This window comes from Pelobates fuscus, chromosome 8 (assembly GCF_036172605.1).
Source record: "Pelobates fuscus isolate aPelFus1 chromosome 8, aPelFus1.pri, whole genome shotgun sequence".
Lineage (NCBI taxonomy): Eukaryota > Metazoa > Chordata > Amphibia > Anura > Pelobatidae > Pelobates > Pelobates fuscus.
This window is the reverse complement of record NC_086324.1, coordinates 14,426,684-14,446,960: the sequence shown is the minus strand read 5'-3', so window position 1 is coordinate 14,446,960 and position 20,277 is coordinate 14,426,684. Positions and strand designations below refer to the sequence as shown.

At 40.0% G+C, this 20,277-nt stretch overlaps 2 protein-coding genes across 2 annotated transcripts in view; both read right to left on the bottom strand.

Annotated features, from left to right (window-relative positions):
* Positions 1 to 11,466, bottom strand: part of VIL1 (villin 1) — a 74,594-nt gene extending 63,128 nt beyond the window's left edge. The window contains exon 1 of the mRNA XM_063429268.1: positions 11,329 to 11,466. The gene's annotated coding sequence lies outside the window, so the exon portion shown is untranslated. The remainder of the gene's footprint in view (positions 1 to 11,328) is intronic.
* Positions 11,467 to 17,520: 6,054 nt separating this feature from the next.
* Positions 17,521 to 20,277, bottom strand: part of CTDSP1 (CTD small phosphatase 1) — a 44,649-nt gene continuing 41,892 nt past the window's right edge. The window contains exon 7 of the mRNA XM_063429265.1: positions 17,521 to 19,649. Coding sequence (XP_063285335.1) covers positions 19,521 to 19,649 — 129 coding nt within the window. The 3' untranslated portion in view covers positions 17,521 to 19,520. The remainder of the gene's footprint in view (positions 19,650 to 20,277) is intronic.

Here is a 20,277-nt window from a genome sequence, read left to right as displayed (position 1 = left end):
GCACGAGGCAAGATACGATCAGTAGTGTACGGAGCATGTGCAAGAATACAGGATGTAGTATTCCCCTCCTCCATTGTGCTGGACAAGCCATGCGGTCAAGCAGGAAGTTAATTCTTATTTGTATTGATTGGTCAAGAGAATGTGCGGGTGGAGCTTAATATGGGAGGAGTTATATGCCTATATAGGGAGCCTGCACTATTGTCCGGGGCTCAGAACTTGCTGTATTTTGGTGACATTAGTCCCTCTGAGTCCCGATCGGTGATCCGAATAAAGAATCTCTTCCTTCCTGAAGAAACCTGTGTCCATCTCTCTGTGCTTGGCTTCCGTCAGTTTCTCCGGTATCATTATAACTGCAGCTATAAGGTTATGGTGTAAGGAGGTCCCTGTCTCCCCGCACACAGTGTATTATAACTGCAGCTATAAGGTTATGGTGTAAGGAGGTCCCCTGTCTCCCCGCACACAGTGTATTATAACTGCAGCTATAAGGTTATGGTGTAAGGAGGTCCCCTGTCTCCCCGCACACAGTGTATTATAACTGCACCGATAAGGTTATGGTGTAAGGAGGTCCCTGTCTCCCCGCACACAGTGTATTATAACTGCAGCTATAAGGTTATGGTGTAAGGAGGTCCCCTGTCTCCCCGCACACAGTGTATTATAACTGCAGCTATAAGGTTATGGTGTAAGGAGGTCCCTGTCTCCCCGCACACAGTGTATTATAACTGCAGCTATAAGGTTATGGTGTAAGGAGGTCCCCTGCATTATAACTGCAGCTTCTGGCTTTCTACCAGGGCAGCCTATCTCGAATAATTGGGAAAAAACATTGGCTAAGGGCAGTTTGAGTCATTAAATGACACTGTAGCGGATATTCCAAATGCTTTAGTTCAAACTACCTATTCAGGTGCCACTCTCCCCCCCCCCCCCCCCCTTACTGTGTAAGGGTTTGGAATGTAAGATTGATTATTCATTGCTCCCCCACACTAAGCTCTTAGGATAAATGTAGTGGTTATGGCGTCAGAGTGTCCCATTAAGACATTATTCAGTAACTGGCAATTGTGGAAAACTGACAATAAAAACTGCAGATTTAGGTCAAATTAGACAAATTTGTAATATAGCCTTTTCAGACAATGTTTTTCCAAGTTATCTATTTTGGCAACAAAATAAAAATTGCTATTCCTGGATAAAAGACCTCAAAAAAATAAACAAAACAAAATAAAGTGATAAACATTAATGGTAAATAAACCAATTTATGAGAAATTCAATTTGCATTAAATATGCTGATCCACCTGCTACACTATATATAAAATTAAATATATTTCCTGATTTAATGGGACTAACTCTTCCCTCATCTGCCACGCATTAGTAAGAGGAAGGACCATTGAATAGTTGAGGTTAAACCGCTAAGAATATGGGTCCTATGGTCCAATTTTTTTTTTTATTAAATACCTTATTAAAAATGTTGTGGCAAGTTCATGCATTTTTTTTATTTAATTCAGTCGCCTAGTGTATTAGACTGATTGTATTATGAAATGTCACATTATTTGCTTCTTTTATCAAGCCTTTCTAACAAACATACTAGTCAGAGTTTTTCACTAAATGTGTGTATTGTCAGAAATTTAAATACAATTAAAAATGACCTTTAAGCTCACATTCTCTAAATAAGCTAGGTTTTCAGACTAGACTGACCTAACATTTTAACTTTTCTTCATCAAAAATATGTAATTAAAGGAACACGAACCATAACAACTACAGCCAGCTATAGTGCCGGTACTGCTCTGGTGTCTATCTTAGCATGATTTGACAACTTACAGGAGTCCCGCTGGATTCCCATGCTCCATCCGGTCTTCCACAGGAAAGGAAGTCATTTGACAATAGTTAGATCAAAGCAGGACCACGATTATTGGCTGAGATGTCAGCTAAGTGCTCAAAGTGCTAATGAGCGCAGTCCTGCTTTGGCTCGCTTTGCACTGTAGAGCAATCCGGTTTCTCCTGTTCGAGATGACCATATGCAACAGATGCCTGGAGGGACCCAGGTAGGTTGCCAAACGGAGATACAAAATATGTAGGGGATGCACCTGTGGAACTGCAAATGAACCCCAACATAGTGTAATACAGTATAGAATAATACAAACTGCACTGTCAGAAATACACTCACAGAATATATGGCTTTTGGGTGCCCCCCCTTAGATGTATGGGGGGTGTCCAGTTACACCTCCACTCCTGGATGCCATCTCCACAGCAGCAATGATAAGCAGGACTCAGGTATCCAAAAACTCCAATATATGAATACAAATAAAAATATAAATAAGATAAATAAAATATCCTACGCGTTCCACCGATTGTTGGACTACTTCAGGGACCAATTGTTCAATAAAACATACATAAACGATAAAATAAAATAATTCCCCAGAAAATAGCAGCAGTAAGTTGTCTAAACGTGATGAAACAATTTTTTTTTGTCAACCTCTTTTTATTGAAATGTTTTTGTTATCATATCAATGCACAGTGGGATGCAGAAATAAAGAGGAGGGTTTGCACATAAGATGGGAAACATGTGTCTTCATTTGACAGGATAGAGGTATGTGTTGCAGCAGTAGTAACTTAAACATCGACATTTATTCAAGAGGGTACTAAATGCATAGGGAGATCGACCCTATGGTGGCTATGGACAGAAGTGTATCTCAATAAGGGTGATAGTGTCAGGCCGTCCTCTAGGTGTGCCCCTAACCAAAGTGGTAATGGGGGGAATGGTATGGGGGGGGGGGAAGTTAGTTTAAATGGTGATATGTGTGTGGTATCACCTCTTAGCGTTTGGGCGGTGCACTATCATTTGGATGCTGAAGCGTGTTGTTAAGGTGAGCGCACTCCGTTTATGTGTCAACCAATTAAACTTATAAGAAAACTTGTAAAAAGATTAACGAAAACAAACATGACAAAACATAAGAGTTCGAGCCGCAGGTTGGTGTTAAGTCCCTCTGTGTAGTCAGGTTTCTGGGTGTAGGGTTGGATGATCCTTTGATGTAGAGGGTGCAACCATTCTAGCGCCCCATCTATTCGATTCGGGGTGTCGGTCTGGAGGGATCTTCGGGGCCGGAATACCCAGAGCTTTAAAGATGGTAGGTGCCTCGGCTAGTGAGAAGATTTTATGTACAGTCCCATTGTGAGTGGCCACTAGGAACCTGGGTGATCTCCAGTGGTATTCCACACTGGCTGTTCTCAGGTGGCTTGTTACTATATTCAGGTATCTTCTCCATTGGACATCAGGAGTCTTTTATCCTGTGATGTGGAACATCTGACGATCACATCCTGTACCACAGTAGAGGTAGCTCTGTCTGATGCTGGTAGTCGTTAGATACCATCTATGGCGAATTTCTTGGCATGATTCGGGGGTAGTATGGAGGCCCCAAGTCGCTTCATATAGTGAAGGAGTTCATCAGGTGTGATTGTGTCAGGTACCCCTCTGATCTTCAGGTGGTTGCGCCGTGGCCTGTTGTCCAGTGCTATATAATGGAGTGAGAGAGCCGGTTGGTGAACTTGCATTGCTAGGACTGAGTCTTGGAGGTGTGAAAGTCCCCGTTTAATTTCAGCTATGTCCTCTTCTGAGGCCTTCACCCATTTGTCAACTGCCTGTATGTCTGCTTTGACAACTGCCACATCAGCAGCTAGAGTCTTGATCTCCTGAACCAATTTACGGAAGTCCTGCTGTGTGACCGGTGCAGACCCATCTGGGCCCTCACTTATGCCAGGTACCTGCCCAGGTGGTGGGTCCGGTTGTACAGGCTCTGCTGGTGTCATTGCAGTTCCGTGATCCGCCTTGTCCACCATTTTGGCTGGCTGGTGTCGCTGCAATAATGCCCCTATGTTTCTGGACCCTGATGGGTGCTCCTTCTGGGACCGTCTGCTCATCTGTGCCAGGGGTATTAGACAAGCGTCTGGATAGGATTCAGCCTCCGGGTTCCCGTGAGGCTCCAAGCTGTCTAGCAGGTACGACCGTTCAGGCTCTGAATGAGCTTGTGGGCCCCAGGCCTGCGTTTCTGCCTTTTTTACTCTTGCCGGTAGCACAAACGGCAAAGGTAGCATCTGGGGTGCTTACTCCGTGGAGTGTGAGCCGTTTGCAGGTTGGGGGAGGAGTTTAGCCCTCTAAAATCAGACTTTTATCGTCTCGACAGACGGAGCGCAGTAAAATGGCGACTGCTCTCGCTCGCGGTTAAGCTCCGCCCCCTGTGATGAAACTATTATGATATCTTACAGTGAGGCAATGCCAGGACACTTATTGTATCATAACCACTACCGTGGGTAGTGAACTGCAACATTTAGGCAGAAAAAAACAAGCTGTGACAAAACATGAATTAGAGGATAATTTAGATTACATTTGAATTCACTATTATAACATTTTGTATGTCAAAAGATGCAAAAGATGAGACATTTAATCAATTTAAACTTGCATGTGATACGATCATGATATAAACCAAGGCAAAGACCCTTCGAGTAAAACACATAATACCGCACAGATTAAATAAACTGATTGAGATACCTTATTCAAAAACCAGTGATTGTAGAGAATTGGACAGCAGTTTGTTTGTTAACCAAACTGGAAAAATGCTCCAAATCTACCATTTCATCTTTTTGGGCATAACATGTGTTATACGTTTAGGATGTATTTACTAAACTGTGAATAGTGAAGAAATTATAGTGTTTATAATAATTTATAATGCCCTGCAGGTGTCTATAGCAAAAGACAGGACATTTACATTATCCTACCTCCCAAGTGACCCTATCTAGAAGGGGCAGTCCCTATTTGTACCCAAATCCCTCTGTTCTATCTTAATGTCCTTCTTTTCTAGGAGCTCCATATTGTTGGTGTGTCTGAGTGTATAACAGAGCTCCACAGCAATAATACTCCCAGTAATGTGTCTGAGTGTATGACAGAGCTCCACAGCTATAATACTTCCAGTAATGTGTCTGAGTGTATAACAGAGCTCCTCAGCAATAATACTCCCAGTAATGTGTCTGAGTGTATAACAGAGCTCCATAGCAATAATACTCCCAGTAATGTGTCTGAGTGTATAACAGAGCTCCACAGCTATAATACTCCCAGTAATGTGTCTGAGTGTATAACAGAGCTCCACAGTAATAATAATCCCAGTAATGTGTCCGAGTGTATAACAGAGCTCCACAGCTATAATACTTCCAGTAATGTGTCTGAGTGTATAACAGAGCTCCACAGTAATAATAATCCCAGTAATGTGTCTGAGTGTATAACAGAGCTCCACAGCAATAATACTCCCAGTAATGTGTCTGAGTGTATAACAGAGCTCCACAGTAATAATAATCCCAGTAATGTGTCCGAGTGTATAACAGAGCTCCACAGCTATAATACTTCCAGTAATGTGTCTGAGTGTATAACAGAGCTCCACAGTAATAATAATCCCAGTAATGTGTCTGAGTGTATAACAGAGCTCCACAGCAATAATACTCCCAGTAATGTGTCTGAGTGTATAACAGAGCTCCCCAGCAATAAAACTCCCAGTAATGTGTCTGAGTGTATAACAGAGCTCCACAGCAATAAAACTCCCAGTAATGTGTCTGAGTGTATCACAGAGCTCCACAGCAATATTACTCCCAGTAATGTGTCTGAGTGTATAACAGAGCTCCACAGCTATAATACTCTCAGTAATGTGTCTAAGTGTATAACAGAGCTCCACAGCAATAATACTACCAGTAATGTGTCTGAGTGTATAACAGAGCTCCACAGTAATAATACTCCCAGTAATGTGTCTGAGTGTATAACAGAGCTCCACAGCAATAATACTACCAGTAATGTGTCTGAGTGTATAACAGAGCTCCACAGCAATACAACTCCCAGTAATGTGTCTGAGTGTATCACAGAGCTCCACAGCAATATTACTCCCAGTAATGTGTCTGAGTGTATAACAGAGCTCCACAGCTATAATACTCTCAGTAATGTGTCTGAGTGTATAACAGAGCTCCACAGCAATATTACTCCCAGTAATGTGTCTGAGTGTATAACAGAGCTCCACAGCTATAATACTCTCAGTAATGTGTCTGAGTGTATAACAGAGCTCCACAGCAATAATACTACCAGTAATGTGTCTGAGTGTATAACAGAGCTCTACAGTAATAATACTCCCAGTAATGTGTCTGAGTGTATAACAGAGCTCCACAGCAATAATACTACCAGTAATGTGTCTGAGTGTATAACAGAGCTCCACAGCTATAATACTCTCAGTAATGTGTCTGAGTGTATAACAGAGCTCCACAGCAATATTACTCCCAGTAATGTGTCTGAGTGTATAACAGAGCTCCACAGCTATAATACTCTCAGTAATGTGTCTGAGTGTATCACAGAGCTCCACAGCTATAATACTCTCAGTAATGTGTCTGAGTGTATAACAGAGCTCCACAGCAATATTACTCCCAGTAATGTGTCTGAGTGTATAACAGAGCTCCACAGCTATAATACTCTCAGTAATGTGTCTGAGTGTATCACAGAGCTCCACAGCAATATTACTCCCAGTAATGTGTCTGAGTGTATAACAGAGCTCCACAGCTATAATACTCTCAGTAATGTGTCTGAGTGTATAACAGAGCTCCACAGCAATATTACTCCCAGTAATGTGTCTGAGTGTATAACAGAGCTCCACAGCTATAATACTCTCAGTAATGTGTCTGAGTGTATAACGGAGCCCCACAGCAATAATACTCCCAGTAATGTGTCTGAGTGTATAACAGAGCTCCACAGCAATAATACTCCCAGTAATGTGTCTGAGTGTATGACAGAGATACACAACAATAATACTCCCAGTAATGGGTCTTTAAACTACAATAAATGTGTTTAGAAATCAGTCTGTGTGAATAAGATACATTGTTCATTTTAGTAGTATTAATTAAGTCACCTAAAGTATCTCAGAACAGCCTCGCCCCTGGCCACACCTCCAATCACACCCATAAAATTAAAGTGTCCCCCTCTTTGTCTCTATGAAATGTTGGGAGGTATGAGTTAGATAGAATGAGCTGATATTATAAAACCTAATCTTTTTTAAAAAACTGGATACATAGTATAATGAGCCACACCCAGCTTTATTGAGACTGAGTGCAAACGTATCTCTGTGGATCAGACATCACTCTGGTAAACCATTAGACCTTCGTTCGGACTGTGAACTTACTTATCTTAAATATTTCACTATCTGTGGTTAACACACACAGTGAAGGTGTAGGCGAGGTGCGTATGGCTATAAAGATTCATTCCTGGGTACTGAGAATGTCACTCCCACATTTGTAGGATTCCTTCTTCCCGTCATGAAGCAGTTATAAGCTCCCTATTCGCTGTTCTCACATGATGTTTGGTAAGTGGTGGTAAGTGGCCTTGGAACAGTGGGTCACAAGCCCAAGACTTCAGAGGTTAAAGTCTTTATTCCATAAGCCTGGTGTAATCCAGGTGTGGCAGAGAGGAAGCCCCAAGATCTTGTAGAAAGTTCTCATTATGCTTTTCCAACGTTAGGGGAATGGTTACTTCTCCATAAATTACACCAATTAATAAATTGTTGAAAATCCCCTATAACCCTGTATTAACATACCGTATTTGCTCGATTATAAGACTGTTATTTTCGTGGGGGAAAAAACTTCTGAATAAACAGCCTTGTCTTATAATCGAGGCTATAATTACCTGGCTGGTTATTTAACTCTCAGCGCATGGAGTGGCTGGGACTTCCCTGTTACTCACAGACGGACGTGTTGGGTCTTCGGTCTCTGACAAATGTCCAAAACTGGGAGGGAGCCCAGCAGCACACAGCGCAAGCCCTTCCGCTCAGTCTGCCCATAGAGAGAGAGAGCCTACGCCTCCTGTCTGCAACTGCGCCAGGTGCAGAGCTGCAGACTAAAGCATCTTGCGATCTCAGCCAGACCAGAGCATTGCCGCAGGTTATCACCGCAACACTCTGACACTCGCGAGACACCAATCACTTGGTCTGCTGCCCACCGGACCACCAGGGAGGAAACTGGGCCACCAGGGAATCGATGAAAAGATATTTCAATGTGGGGAGGCTGGGTACTAAAACACAGCCTCCCCGCACACTGCAACTCAACACTGTAACCCCCCCAACACACACACAGTCACCCTCCCCCACACTGCCCCTATACACACACACACTGCATCCCACACACACTGTCCCCCAACACTGTAACCACATAGTCACCCTCTCCCACAATGTCACCCTCCCACACAATGCTCCCCCATACACACACATTGCACCACTCACACACTGCACCCTACAGCCTGAGCCAGCTGTCTAGAGCCCAGGGAAGCCACACTCCTGCACAAAAAATGTAGGAAACAAGAAGGTGGTCTAAAATGTGTATCTTCAGCCTGTATGTGTGTTTGTATGTATATGTGTGTCTGTGTATTTATCTATCTGTGGGTATGTGTCTGTTTGAGTATCTTTGTGTGCATGTGTCTGTATGTGTGTATATGTGTCTGTGTATCTGCATGTGTGTCAGTACGTGTGACTTTATATCTGTGTATATGTGACTATGTGTATCTGTGTGTCTGTATATCTGCATGTGTGTCATTATGTGTGACTGTGTGTGTGTTAGTGTATTTGATTTTTTTTCCTCATAGGTTAGCCTTTTTCTTTTTTTCTTCAACAAGATCCAAAATGGAAGTGCCCATGGAAGTTTTCTTCTGTGACTTACTTAAATGGACACTTCATACTCCTAAAGCACTTTACCTTGCTGAAAAGCTTTATTTGTGTACAATAGATAAGATATTTTTTTAATTTTCAATACATGCTGATTTCTATAGAAATTGGCACTTTTATAAATTAACCTTGTTACACCCCCTTGGCTGTCATTTGCACAACAATTTATCCAATGGTGCAATTTCTGGAGAAGTGACAGTTTCCCTTTAAAGTTGGAAAAGCATCATGGGAACCCTCTACAACATCTTGTGTTACTTCCTGCTTTGTTTAGCTCACTGGAACTAAAATCGAGAGGCAGCAAATGCCCAGAGCACCTGCCTTGCAAAGTCTTCTCACTGAGCTTCGTTGGGAAGCCTGTGATTGGACAGACACAGAAAGTCTGGGCGGGGTTAGAAGGGGAGGGTTTGCAAAGGCAGCAGACAAAAGATTGCAGCTTTTCCAGGCTGTTTCTACATATACCCCAAATGAAAAAATGCATAATTAAATGGCTGCATGTTTTCCTTGAGGGTGTATCTACTAAGCAGGGGTTTCTATTTGGGCAGTGGAGTGTCTATTTGGTGTTCTAGAATGCAATGATGTAGGATGGAAAGAACATGTTATAGAAAGATGAGAATAGGGGCAGAACTATAGATCTTACTCTACTACAATTAACTAAAGGTTGAGAACCGCTAGTGTAGTGCATTTAGATTCTATCCATTTATAGCAGCACTTTAAATAATTCTACACTAGGTTGTTGAATATTAAAGGAAAGGAATGTTTGCCAACACATGGTCTCATCGTAAAATATACTGGTGGATTTAATGCAAGAGACATCTAGGAGAATGTGACATCTAGGATTCTCTAAGGCTCTGTATGAAACATATTCCTTGCAAAGAGTTTTCAGTTATAAAACAGAGATCATCTGATACATTACTGGACAAATATTAACCAGAATGCATCCTATTACCCTTGTCATTTATGGTCCTTTTATCTGACAATACAAACACACAGCAACCTATGAACTGAAAATTTGCAAACAAGACAACAACCAAACCCTCTACTTCTGCAAATTGAAGGTGCGATGTTTGCACAATGTTTGCTTGTGGTAAATTGCATGTTTTCCCCAATAATCGAGCAAGAGGACTGCTTTATGATTAGACAATTAATCAGCATGCTGGGTCCTGAGTATTGAAGAGTGAAACACAAACACACACACAAACACACAAAAGATATACATTCACTTTTTAGGGAACTGCTTTGGGAAAATCAGTTTCTCCACCAAATAAAGTTTCAAACATTAGCATAAGCCAGAAACACACATACAACCCAGATAGCGATTCCCCCATGGAAAGAGCTATATTTCTATAATTAACTCTTGGAATTTGCATTTCTCTTTTGATGAATAAGGGATTTACATCGGTGCCCTTGGGGCTGAGAGCTCTGCATGTGACCGATACAGACACACAAATATTATATTTCATACAACAGGTCCGGCTACTTTCTGGTTGGTTAGTTCACTGGAACTAAACACAAGAGGAAGCACCTGCCTTGCAAAGACTTCTCATTGAGCTGCATTGGGAATTCTGTGATTGGACAGCCACAATTCGAGGCGGGGTTAGAATTGGAGGGCTTGTAAAGGCTGCAGACAAGAGATCTTCAGCTTTTGAAAATGTGTTTTAGATTTACCTCCAATGAAAAAACTACAGTAATAAATTATTTTATTGGGGGTATATCTGGCATATTTACCAAACAGTGATTTTTTATTTTTGTATTTGGACAGTGGAGTGCCCCATTAACAACATGGACTGAGGGATGAGGGACTCCTGTATATAGTGGCATGTGGAGCGAGGAGAATTTATATACACACAAAAATGAATACATTTCTATTTTCAAGACCAGCATACACACTGAATAAAATCATTAAAACGTTTTACGATTTGAACAGTAAAAATAAAAAGTGTGATATGATTAGACTAGAGTTTTTGTCTTGACTGATTTATAAAGTGATAACACAGTATGGTATTCTGTACAGATGGCAAGTATAGAGGACACTGGGTAATAACGGTCCCCTAAATTAACTGTCGCCAACAATTTACATAAATAATGCCCTCTTGTTTAATATTAAGAATACTAATAATTACCCACATTTTCCATCAACACATTTAAAAACCAAATTAGCTTTTTTAAAGACACCGTAGACAGGTCGGAATTACTTAGATTTCCAAACTCATGGAGGTTGGACAGATTTTTCAAGACACACGGGGCGACCCATTAAAACGTGAACATTTCAAACTAGGAATTATTAAGTCCTTAACTTAAGGACAGACGACGGATATATTCTGTCATGATTCCCTTTTATTCCACAAGTTGTGTCATTAAGGGGTTAATAAGTAATTTTTATGGCCTAAAATGTTTAATTCACAACAATTCACACCTCAGTACAGAACTTGCCATGTTTATAATTTATAGTGTTGCAAATAAACTCTGCAGTTATGTAATTTAATCCGTGGATATACAAAAAATAAAAATAAGTGAAAGCCTTAGGATAATCTTCATGACTGTTCGCATGTATATATTTCCAGGCCTTTTAAAAATGATTTTAAGAAACACATACAATGCAGATATGCACACTTACCTGAGGTCTCCTACACAGTCATCCCTGTATTTTCAGACAATGTTCATATGATGCACAGCACAGAAAGCACATACTCCGGACTCGAGATGAAGTGAAACCGGTCTAAACTCCAAACCTAGACGCACTAGCAGAGAATAACTTGCAGGAACGTAATTTCTGCATCAGTGAGCACCTAGCAATTAATATGCACTAATGAGTGGAATGTGCAAATTAATCATGCAGGACACATAGTGTCTTCTCATTAATGCACCAAACAGCACAAAGAACATTGTGAATGGTAATTGCTTCAATGCCAGGACCATCACCAGCCACCAGGCTTATTCTCCATACAAAGATGGACATCAGAACAGAGAGGTCCGTTTAGGGGTTATGCTAGAACTTACAAATTGGAAATTTTGCAGTTGAATATCAAAACTCCCATGGAGGCCTTACTTACAGAGGCAGTATAATTACCTTGCAGTATACTATACGCATAATAAAATAATCTCATTTAATCAGCTGTCAGAATTAGGAAGGTATGTGTAAATTCCACAATCAAAGCGCAAAGGAACTATACAGGTAACTACCATATCAAAACGCTAACTCTATACTAGTTTATATTCCGGTAGAATTTAGACCTTTCATAGAACTGCACAGAACCATCATTGCGTCTCCAAAGATTATAAATCTTGACGGACATGAGACTTCAGAGAAATTAATTTGAGGTCATCTGCGTGTTGTTTCCAGTCCAGCTACATTCTTTCAGTTGGGAGTTGGCAAACGTTTTGGATTGAGGCTGATGCTCATCTATTAACCATTTAAAGTTGGATACATTTTTTAATAATTTTCTAGATAAATAAAAACCAAATATTGGAACACTTACCATTACTTGCCAATAGTTGTCATTTTATTTCTATTTTACGAGAATTTTTAATGACATTTTTACTGACCCAAGGCAGTTTATTTTGTTGGTGTCTTGCTTTTAAGGCTTTAATTTTTGAATTGCTAAAACTGAATAAAGTAGGATTTCCTTTTAATTATATAAACTTAGAAAAGGAAGTTATATTTGTTTTAACCAAGTGTGACAGTTCCCCTCGAATGGACTTGCATAGCAAAAATGAAGGACTACCTTAAACCAATTTGTTCCTAGGCATTCATCTCTAACTTATAGAACAGATCCTAAAATGGCATAAGAATTTTTTATTTCTTAACAACTTCTGGAATAAAAGGGAATCATGACGGAATATTTCCGTCATGTGTCCTTAAGGGGATATAAACACCAAAACAAACAAACGTGCATAGTTTGCTATTCTAATCCCATTCTGAAATGTGGAGCACACATCCGCCACATATTTCTATTTAATGATTACATCACGGTTACATTTTATATCAAGTCTGTCACCCTCCTTATGAATCAATTTTCAATATGAGTTGATAGGGCCTCGATTAAAAGCAGCATACCCTGCTACCTGACAGTGATTAGGCTCTAAACTGTGAGAAGTACCCAGTTTCCCTGAAGATAAGAAATCCCCCAAAAAGAAGACCTAGCTTATTTTCTGGGGATGCTCGTTATATAAGCCCTAACCCAAAAATAAGCCGTAATCGCTAGTTCACTAATCTACGTGCAGGGAATCTTCCCCGCCCGTAGATTTGTGGGACGCCATTCGCTTGTGTTTGGGAAAGTTTCCCCCTAACATAGATTTGCAGGTTTCCATGCCGTAGTGAACTGAATGTAGACCTGCTTCCTAGAACATGATTGCTACCGTTTTTCTCTGAAATAAGACATCCCCCGAAAGAAAAGCCCTAGTGCGTTTTACAGTGGGAAAAATAAATAGAAGACCCGTTCTTATTTTCGTGGAAAGACGGTAGCAGCTTTTTCAAATCAGGGGTCACGTGTCCAGATATCAATGGATATAAATGTTATCACCATGTGGGGAACATTCCTGAGAGGTGGCTTCCACCAATAAATAGGCAAGCATGAGACCTTTTATTTAAAAGCAGAAATACTGAGATCGTCTTGTCAGTATGAGAAGATTTTGGTGCAATTCCATGATGGATGATTAATATTTTACTTTGACCATTTATGCCTGCCACATACTGTAAAATCAGAGATTCACATGGTTTAATAATAAAAAAAAAAAAAACTTCTAATTTCCATTTGAAATTTTTTTGGGAGGAGGATTTATAGGATCCTAAAATAAGCTTTTTATAGGAATCGGAAATAATAAATCATGTGTATTTTTGAAATATTTATAAAATAAATTTGTCGTTCCTCTGTTCACTACCACTACACTAACAATTCCTAGTTTTATTTGTTTTTTTTGCCTGGCAGCTTTCTGAAAATGCTTGGGTGTTTGTTTTTTGCAAAATATTTCCTAAAATGCATAATCTGTAGAAAAACAAAAACCACACACGATTAAATGCTCGAGAATAAAAAATAAAACCAGTTGAGCAGCTTAGGGGTTAAAGAAAAAGAATACATAAAACTAGATAAATTAAACACACAACACAGTTGTTGCACTTTTTATCTTTAGTTCTTTTTTTCTATTGTAATCGTCAAGAAGTACAGTTTTTAAAATCACACAATAAAAAGGAAGGCACTTAAAAAAAAAAAAAAAGGGTAATGGATTATTTCCCATTTTTACTCATAAAAACAGATATACAATACAAAATATATAATATATTAAAAACATTAGGGTTAATGGCAGCCCTTATTTCTCCTCAAAGACAGAATTGTTTCACGTTGACAGAGCAACAGATTTCTAGGCTGACGCTCCCCCCAAAAAAAGGAGGTTCTGCAGTGGCTGGGCGCAGACACCTGCACAATCTTAAATTCTATCTAGGTGGAAACTCATAGGTGAAAGGTCAGTTTCTGCACAGAAAATACAATGTAAGCAGAGAACATACGAAGATGGAGGAAGTTGGAATATGCATGTGTCACATGTATCTATAGAATGTTTTAGAAGACAGTCTGGTCACACAATGGGGATTCAAACCAGTAACATTTTGATTTACCTCCATGCATGTCGTCACCCCTACAGGATGCGTTCTGGGGAGCCCAAAATGCCCTGACATAATTTTTCTTCTCTGCTTAATTATTTCATAAAATACTATGGTGGCATCGTTAAATTCCTATAATACTTCTGCTGCCCATTTTAGAAAGGGAATAAACCGAATAAAAGATTTTAAAGAAAAATAAAAAAAATGGTTTTGTAGGTTTTTATTTCATTGAATGCCAATGGAAGGAATTTTCTGCTGCAACTGGCCTCTTAAGAGCCATTCCTATACATTCAAACTCAAAATGAATGACACCACCTTTTTAGACCACTAGTCCTGCATGTAAAGGTTTACTTGTAAGTTAGACAAGTTTAAACTTTTATATCTTCTATCTTCCTTTTACAGCTAGAAGTAAAATGGCGCGGGGAACGAACAAACCCAGTAGGCCTTCCTCCTGACTCCCGGTGTCATCCAAACAGAATACCCTCATCAGAAGTGTCCCTTTTGTTTTTTTGTTGAGTGAGCTAGTGCGATAATGAGGTGCATTGCCCTCTGCTGGAATCTACAATATGTTACACAAAGCAACAAGAGCACTCCAAGCTTGAATGCAATCGTTGCTTAACCCCTTAAGGACCAAACTTCTGGAATAAAAGGCAATCATGACGTGTCTCACACGTCATGTGTCCTTAAGGGGTTAAACACCACTCGCCTCTGCTGGTGAAGAATACAACAACAACAACAAAAAAAGTGATTTAAATTCACATTTTCTAATGTGCAGCGTGCAAGAATCGGTTATGTTATGGGAAGGGTGACTGAGATCTAATGCAGTTAGCTAGCAGGAGTTATGGTTACATTAATAGCAATATATCAGTGGAGGTTTATTAATGCTTTGAACGTTACAGTGCCACATACAATTGACATTTAAGGACTGGGGTTCTTTGAGGGGTACTGAAAGTCTTCCTTCTCCAGTGAACAAACTAGGTCGTCCAGGTTCTAGTACTATATACCAGATTCAAAATGCAGCCAGGTTGCTACAAGATATCTGAATAGGAAGAGAGAGATATACAGAATGTTGACTGAGAAGTGTGTTCTCTAGAATGCAAAAAAACACTTACAATTTATTTAGGCAATTACCCTTTTAGTTATATGACGAGACTGAAGTGGAACTGGAAAATATTACGCAAAATTTTAGGAAGAAAACTTTTTGATTGGTCTAATAAAATTTTTTTTTTAAAAAAAATGTGTTAATGAGGTTAGTTGTAGGACTGGCAAGAACATTTAGAACTCATTCCCACATAAAGGAGTATAAATATTGGAGAGTATAATCATTCCATTCAGGCTTTTTGCTGTAAACACGGTCTTTTCAGAGAAAATGCAGTGTTTACATTACAGCCTAGTGATAACTTCACTGGCCACTCCTTAGATAGCTACTAGAGGCGCTTCACGGGGCAGTGCTGCACAGTGTAACTGACAGTCAGTGTCTCCACCCTTTGCATGGAGACACTGTACATCCTCAAAGATGCATTGATTTAATACATGTCTATGAGGAGATTCTGATTGGCCAGGGCTGTGTTTGAATTGTGCTGGCTCTGCCCTTGATCTGCCTCCTTGACAAGCTCAGCCAATCGAATGTTTGTCAAAGTTTTGCCAGTATCCACAATGGAACAGAATTGGGAAATATTAACATCCTGGACAGGTGGTATGCCAGTGGTTCAGATATCATCTACACCAAGAAACTAAAAGTATATTTGGGATGTTGATCATTTATAGTAAACTTATTGAAGATACAACTCAAAAAGTATTGTGGCATTTTCATCTGGTGGTGGTGGTTGGACATGATATGAAGTCTCAGATTTTATGTGGTCAGAAATAGCGTTTAAAGGAGACAAACTGTTTATCAAAAATGCCAATATTTACTTTAAGGATGACAAATCTATTTCATATAAACCTTCTGATTAAATTAGATCTCGGTCTTATAATGTGATAAAATTAAGAAAATCCTAAAGATGATTGTTTCGTTCCTGGGCCGTTTTAGGTTTATAACATTTTGAGCAGAAGCAGTTTTGCGTAAGAAAAACTCCAAGAAATATGTAGCCGGTCTGGAATCCGCTGCAAGATATCACGGTGCGCCAGGGCTGTGTCAAATGTTGTATTTTACACATAAAAAGTGGTCAAACACTGCTTATTGTTCAATTCGTTAACCATTATTTTATTTACGGTGTGAGTATATTTAAGTGTTAGTTTCCCTGCTTCTAGTGCTTAAAAATTCGCAAGGATCTGTCAAACCTGGGTAATACAGCGAACACCCTTAAAAATGTCAACTTCTACACTTGGTAAAAATCCAGAACAATTGAGAGTATTCTGCAGTTCACATTATTAATAGAAATATGCGAGGTCACCCCATTGGTAAACCTCGCATAACTTTGAAATTATATATTTATTTATATACATTATACACAGATATACATATTTATAGAGTGACCAGTCATGTTAAGAGGACAGTTATGAAAAATGCATACGTCATAGCAGCGTTTAAATCAAAACTAGGCTGTAGGGCATTCCCCCCTCCCTCCCCCCCCCCGGACAGAAATGTTAAATCCAACACAGAGCTCCCTTAAGCGTACACTGGTGGATAGAAAGTCACTGGAATGTTCCCCCTTGTGGAACAAGTGCAAAAAAACACTGGCCATGCTTGTTGGATTTTAACAATGAGCATGCTCAGCCAGCATTATAGCTCCACAAGCCTCAACAGCAGATATGTCTTCCACCTCACAAGTTCCCTTCCCATGAAAATAGACAGAAAATACTAAGCCCTTAACAAGGTCAGGGTACGGCCTTTAAAGTCACTGCACTGTGTTATTATAGGATTTTTACACTTCTTTCAAGGGGCCTTTCAAATTGCAAAGGAAACTACAGAAAACCAATCTGGTTTCACTTTACGGGTCCTTGAAAAAAAATCTGGATTACTAAAATAAAAAAAATCTTTATTCATAAGAAAACCCGAAATTCCCACACGAAATCCCACAACACTGCAAATTTCAGAGGAAAAAAGGAGAACTATGAAATATCAGCAAGAAACAGCAAATTCTAAATCAGTAAAGAAAATCCTGCAATGGTGTGACGTTATAGTTTTCAAACTATTAATCAAAAACTTGAACCAATAATTTTCTGTGTCATACAGAGTTACCTGGCTTACAAAAGGCATAATAAAAAAAATGAAAAAAATAAATAAAAATAAAAAAAGAGAACTTTGCCAGTCCACTCTTTAACGGCCAGCAGTGTGCGTGTGCATGATATTTGTTGCTCAATCCTGTGAACATTAAGGGTTAACACAATCAAGGCAAACATCTGTATATGCCCATTGCAGCAATGTTTGGAGGGAACAAGGCACATCATTTACATTCATCACATCTTGCATTTCCCCAGTTTGCCCCTGATTTAACACTGATGGGTAAACATTGCCCATTACCTTACGCTGTGCATCACGGGAATCCGACCACAAAATCAGTGATGCCACCGCTTGGAATACAGTGTTCTAAGAACAGAGTTATTTGGAGAATGTTCGTTTATAAGAAAGGCACTTGGTGTTTATCAACAGAAAAACCCTGCATTTCACTCACAATGAATACATTTGATTACAGGAGAATCTCGAAGAGAAAAATGAATCTACAGTGTTACAGCAAGAGGTTTTAAACTTTGTAACATACCTACACTTCTTTCAAAAAAAAGTCACCATTGGTGAAAATTACATTAGGCATAAACCAAATTAAGGCATTACTATACAATTAGAAAATGATTAATCCCGTCTACTAATGAAATCACCTTAGCGCCCTTTACAGCCCACAGCAGTGACAGTAGGTTAAAAGTCAACGGCCGTACATTTTTCACATCTCATATTTTCAAGAAATTGAATGAAACTTAATCATTTAAAATCATGTATATTATAGTTTGAGAAATTTCTCACAGAGCAATCACAGCAGCGGTCAAGATATTGGGCCAATGGCTGCTCAACCCATAATGGTTCTCGATTCTCTAGGTGTAGAATTGACTAGCCTTGGCTACACACAGGTTTGTAAACCATTTCCCATGATGCTTAGACAGCCTCCATGCTGACTGAACATCATGGAAATTGTAGGTCTCAAATATCTGGGGTGCCAAGAAGAGTCAATACTGTCCAAGTGTAATGTGTGTTTGTTTAATAACAGCATTCGAATACTGACCATGCTTATCTTTTCCTGGTGGAAATGGCTGACTAAACCCCTAAATATAACCCCCCCAAAAATAAAAAAAATTCCTTATTGAGTCAGTCAAGCACACAGTACATGTTCGAGCAGAGTGTATGAAATTGTGCATTCTCTTACCCTTTACATGCACAATGTGTCTACTGCTCCTTTAAATAAATAAGCCAGGAATGAAGTATGTATATAAAAAGAAAGTCTTATGAGGGGTTTAAAAACAAATATCAAACGCAATGCCGCCTGTGTAAGCCTAGTGTCAGTACACTAGGTTGCACTTGCTTTGATACTATAACAGATCACATAATCCTTTCTTTAAATTGAAGTGATCTGGCAACTCTTACCGCTTCCCAATAAAGCATGGTTCTTAAAAGGCCAGCAATACCGGCCTCCTGACAATAAGGACACAGAACATGCTGAATCAGAAGCATGAAAAACACAAATGGAATTTAACTAAACAAACCTCTTAATATGTGGCAGTTATCGGTAGTATGCCGTAATAACTTATTTTGTCTCCACCCATTACTTCCACTAAATCAGAATAGCATAAAGAAAATATGAAAAATCACAAATATTTTACAACACTCACCCCAATAAAAAGCAGGGGAGGCCAACTGTGCCTTTACATTTCGTTTTGGGAATACAACTCTTCTCAATCTAAGCCATCTCATGTTGACGAGAGCCAGTGACACTTTCAGGTGAAACATTATCTATAAAGTCTTTAAGTCAGCTGCCAAGTGCAGGCATTACCAAGGCAGTGGGTTTAAATTGCTCTTACAAAGTATTGCAGCATTTATAGACAATACAAAGGCACAGGAGACTGAATCAGATGAGCCCCATCCCCTTACATCTGATCACAGAAAAAAAAAAAAAAAAAAAAAGTGTGAATCAAGGGCTTACTCTGTCATTCGACATACAACACATGTGAGCTTATTCATATGCAAGACATGCGTGCCCCTCCCATGTCCCCCATCTGAGTCACTAGCTTGCAGTCCTGCGCTGCTTTAGAACACTGTAGACATCGTCCACCTGACTGAGTCTCTCAAAGAAGGGTAGGAGATCCAGCAACTCTGTGTCTGTCATGTCATCAAACCATGATGCTACGGGCACCTGCAGAGGAGAAAAGTGCACAGGTGTTAATATGTATAGTTATCCCTAAATAGACAGTCTGTATAAGGTGTGAAACAAAATACAACCCATGACCCCAATCCAAGTAAAAATTATCTCTCATAAAAACAACCATACCCAATCCTTGGCAACAAATCACTGTTACTCTCGGCACCTGGCAGTTTTCCACCAGAAAGCATACAGAGAAGAAATGAAACAGTGACCACATGACCATTTAATATACATTAAAAGAATTAAAAAAAAAAAAAAAAAAAAGGGGGGGAGCGTGGCTCGGCTGAGCATGAAGTAGGACGCAGACACACTGAGCTCCTAGGCCCCGACCCGCCGAAGCACAAAAAATAAGCCTTCTCCCCCCACACAGATGGGGAAAACCAAGCGTGGGGCCACCCCCGGTCCGGCTAACCCCTCTACGGGACCTCCCGCGGGTCCAATGGATGAATATCTGTCCACGCCGATTCCGCTGGCTGTAACACGCGGCCCAGGCAAGATGGCGCCCGCTTCCCCGGGCACAAGCAGCTACGCGGGCTCTGCACGAGGATCCCCGACCCGTGGATCCCCCGAAGATGCTCTTACACAGCTCTCTGCTGATCTGGCGCGATAGCTGCTAACA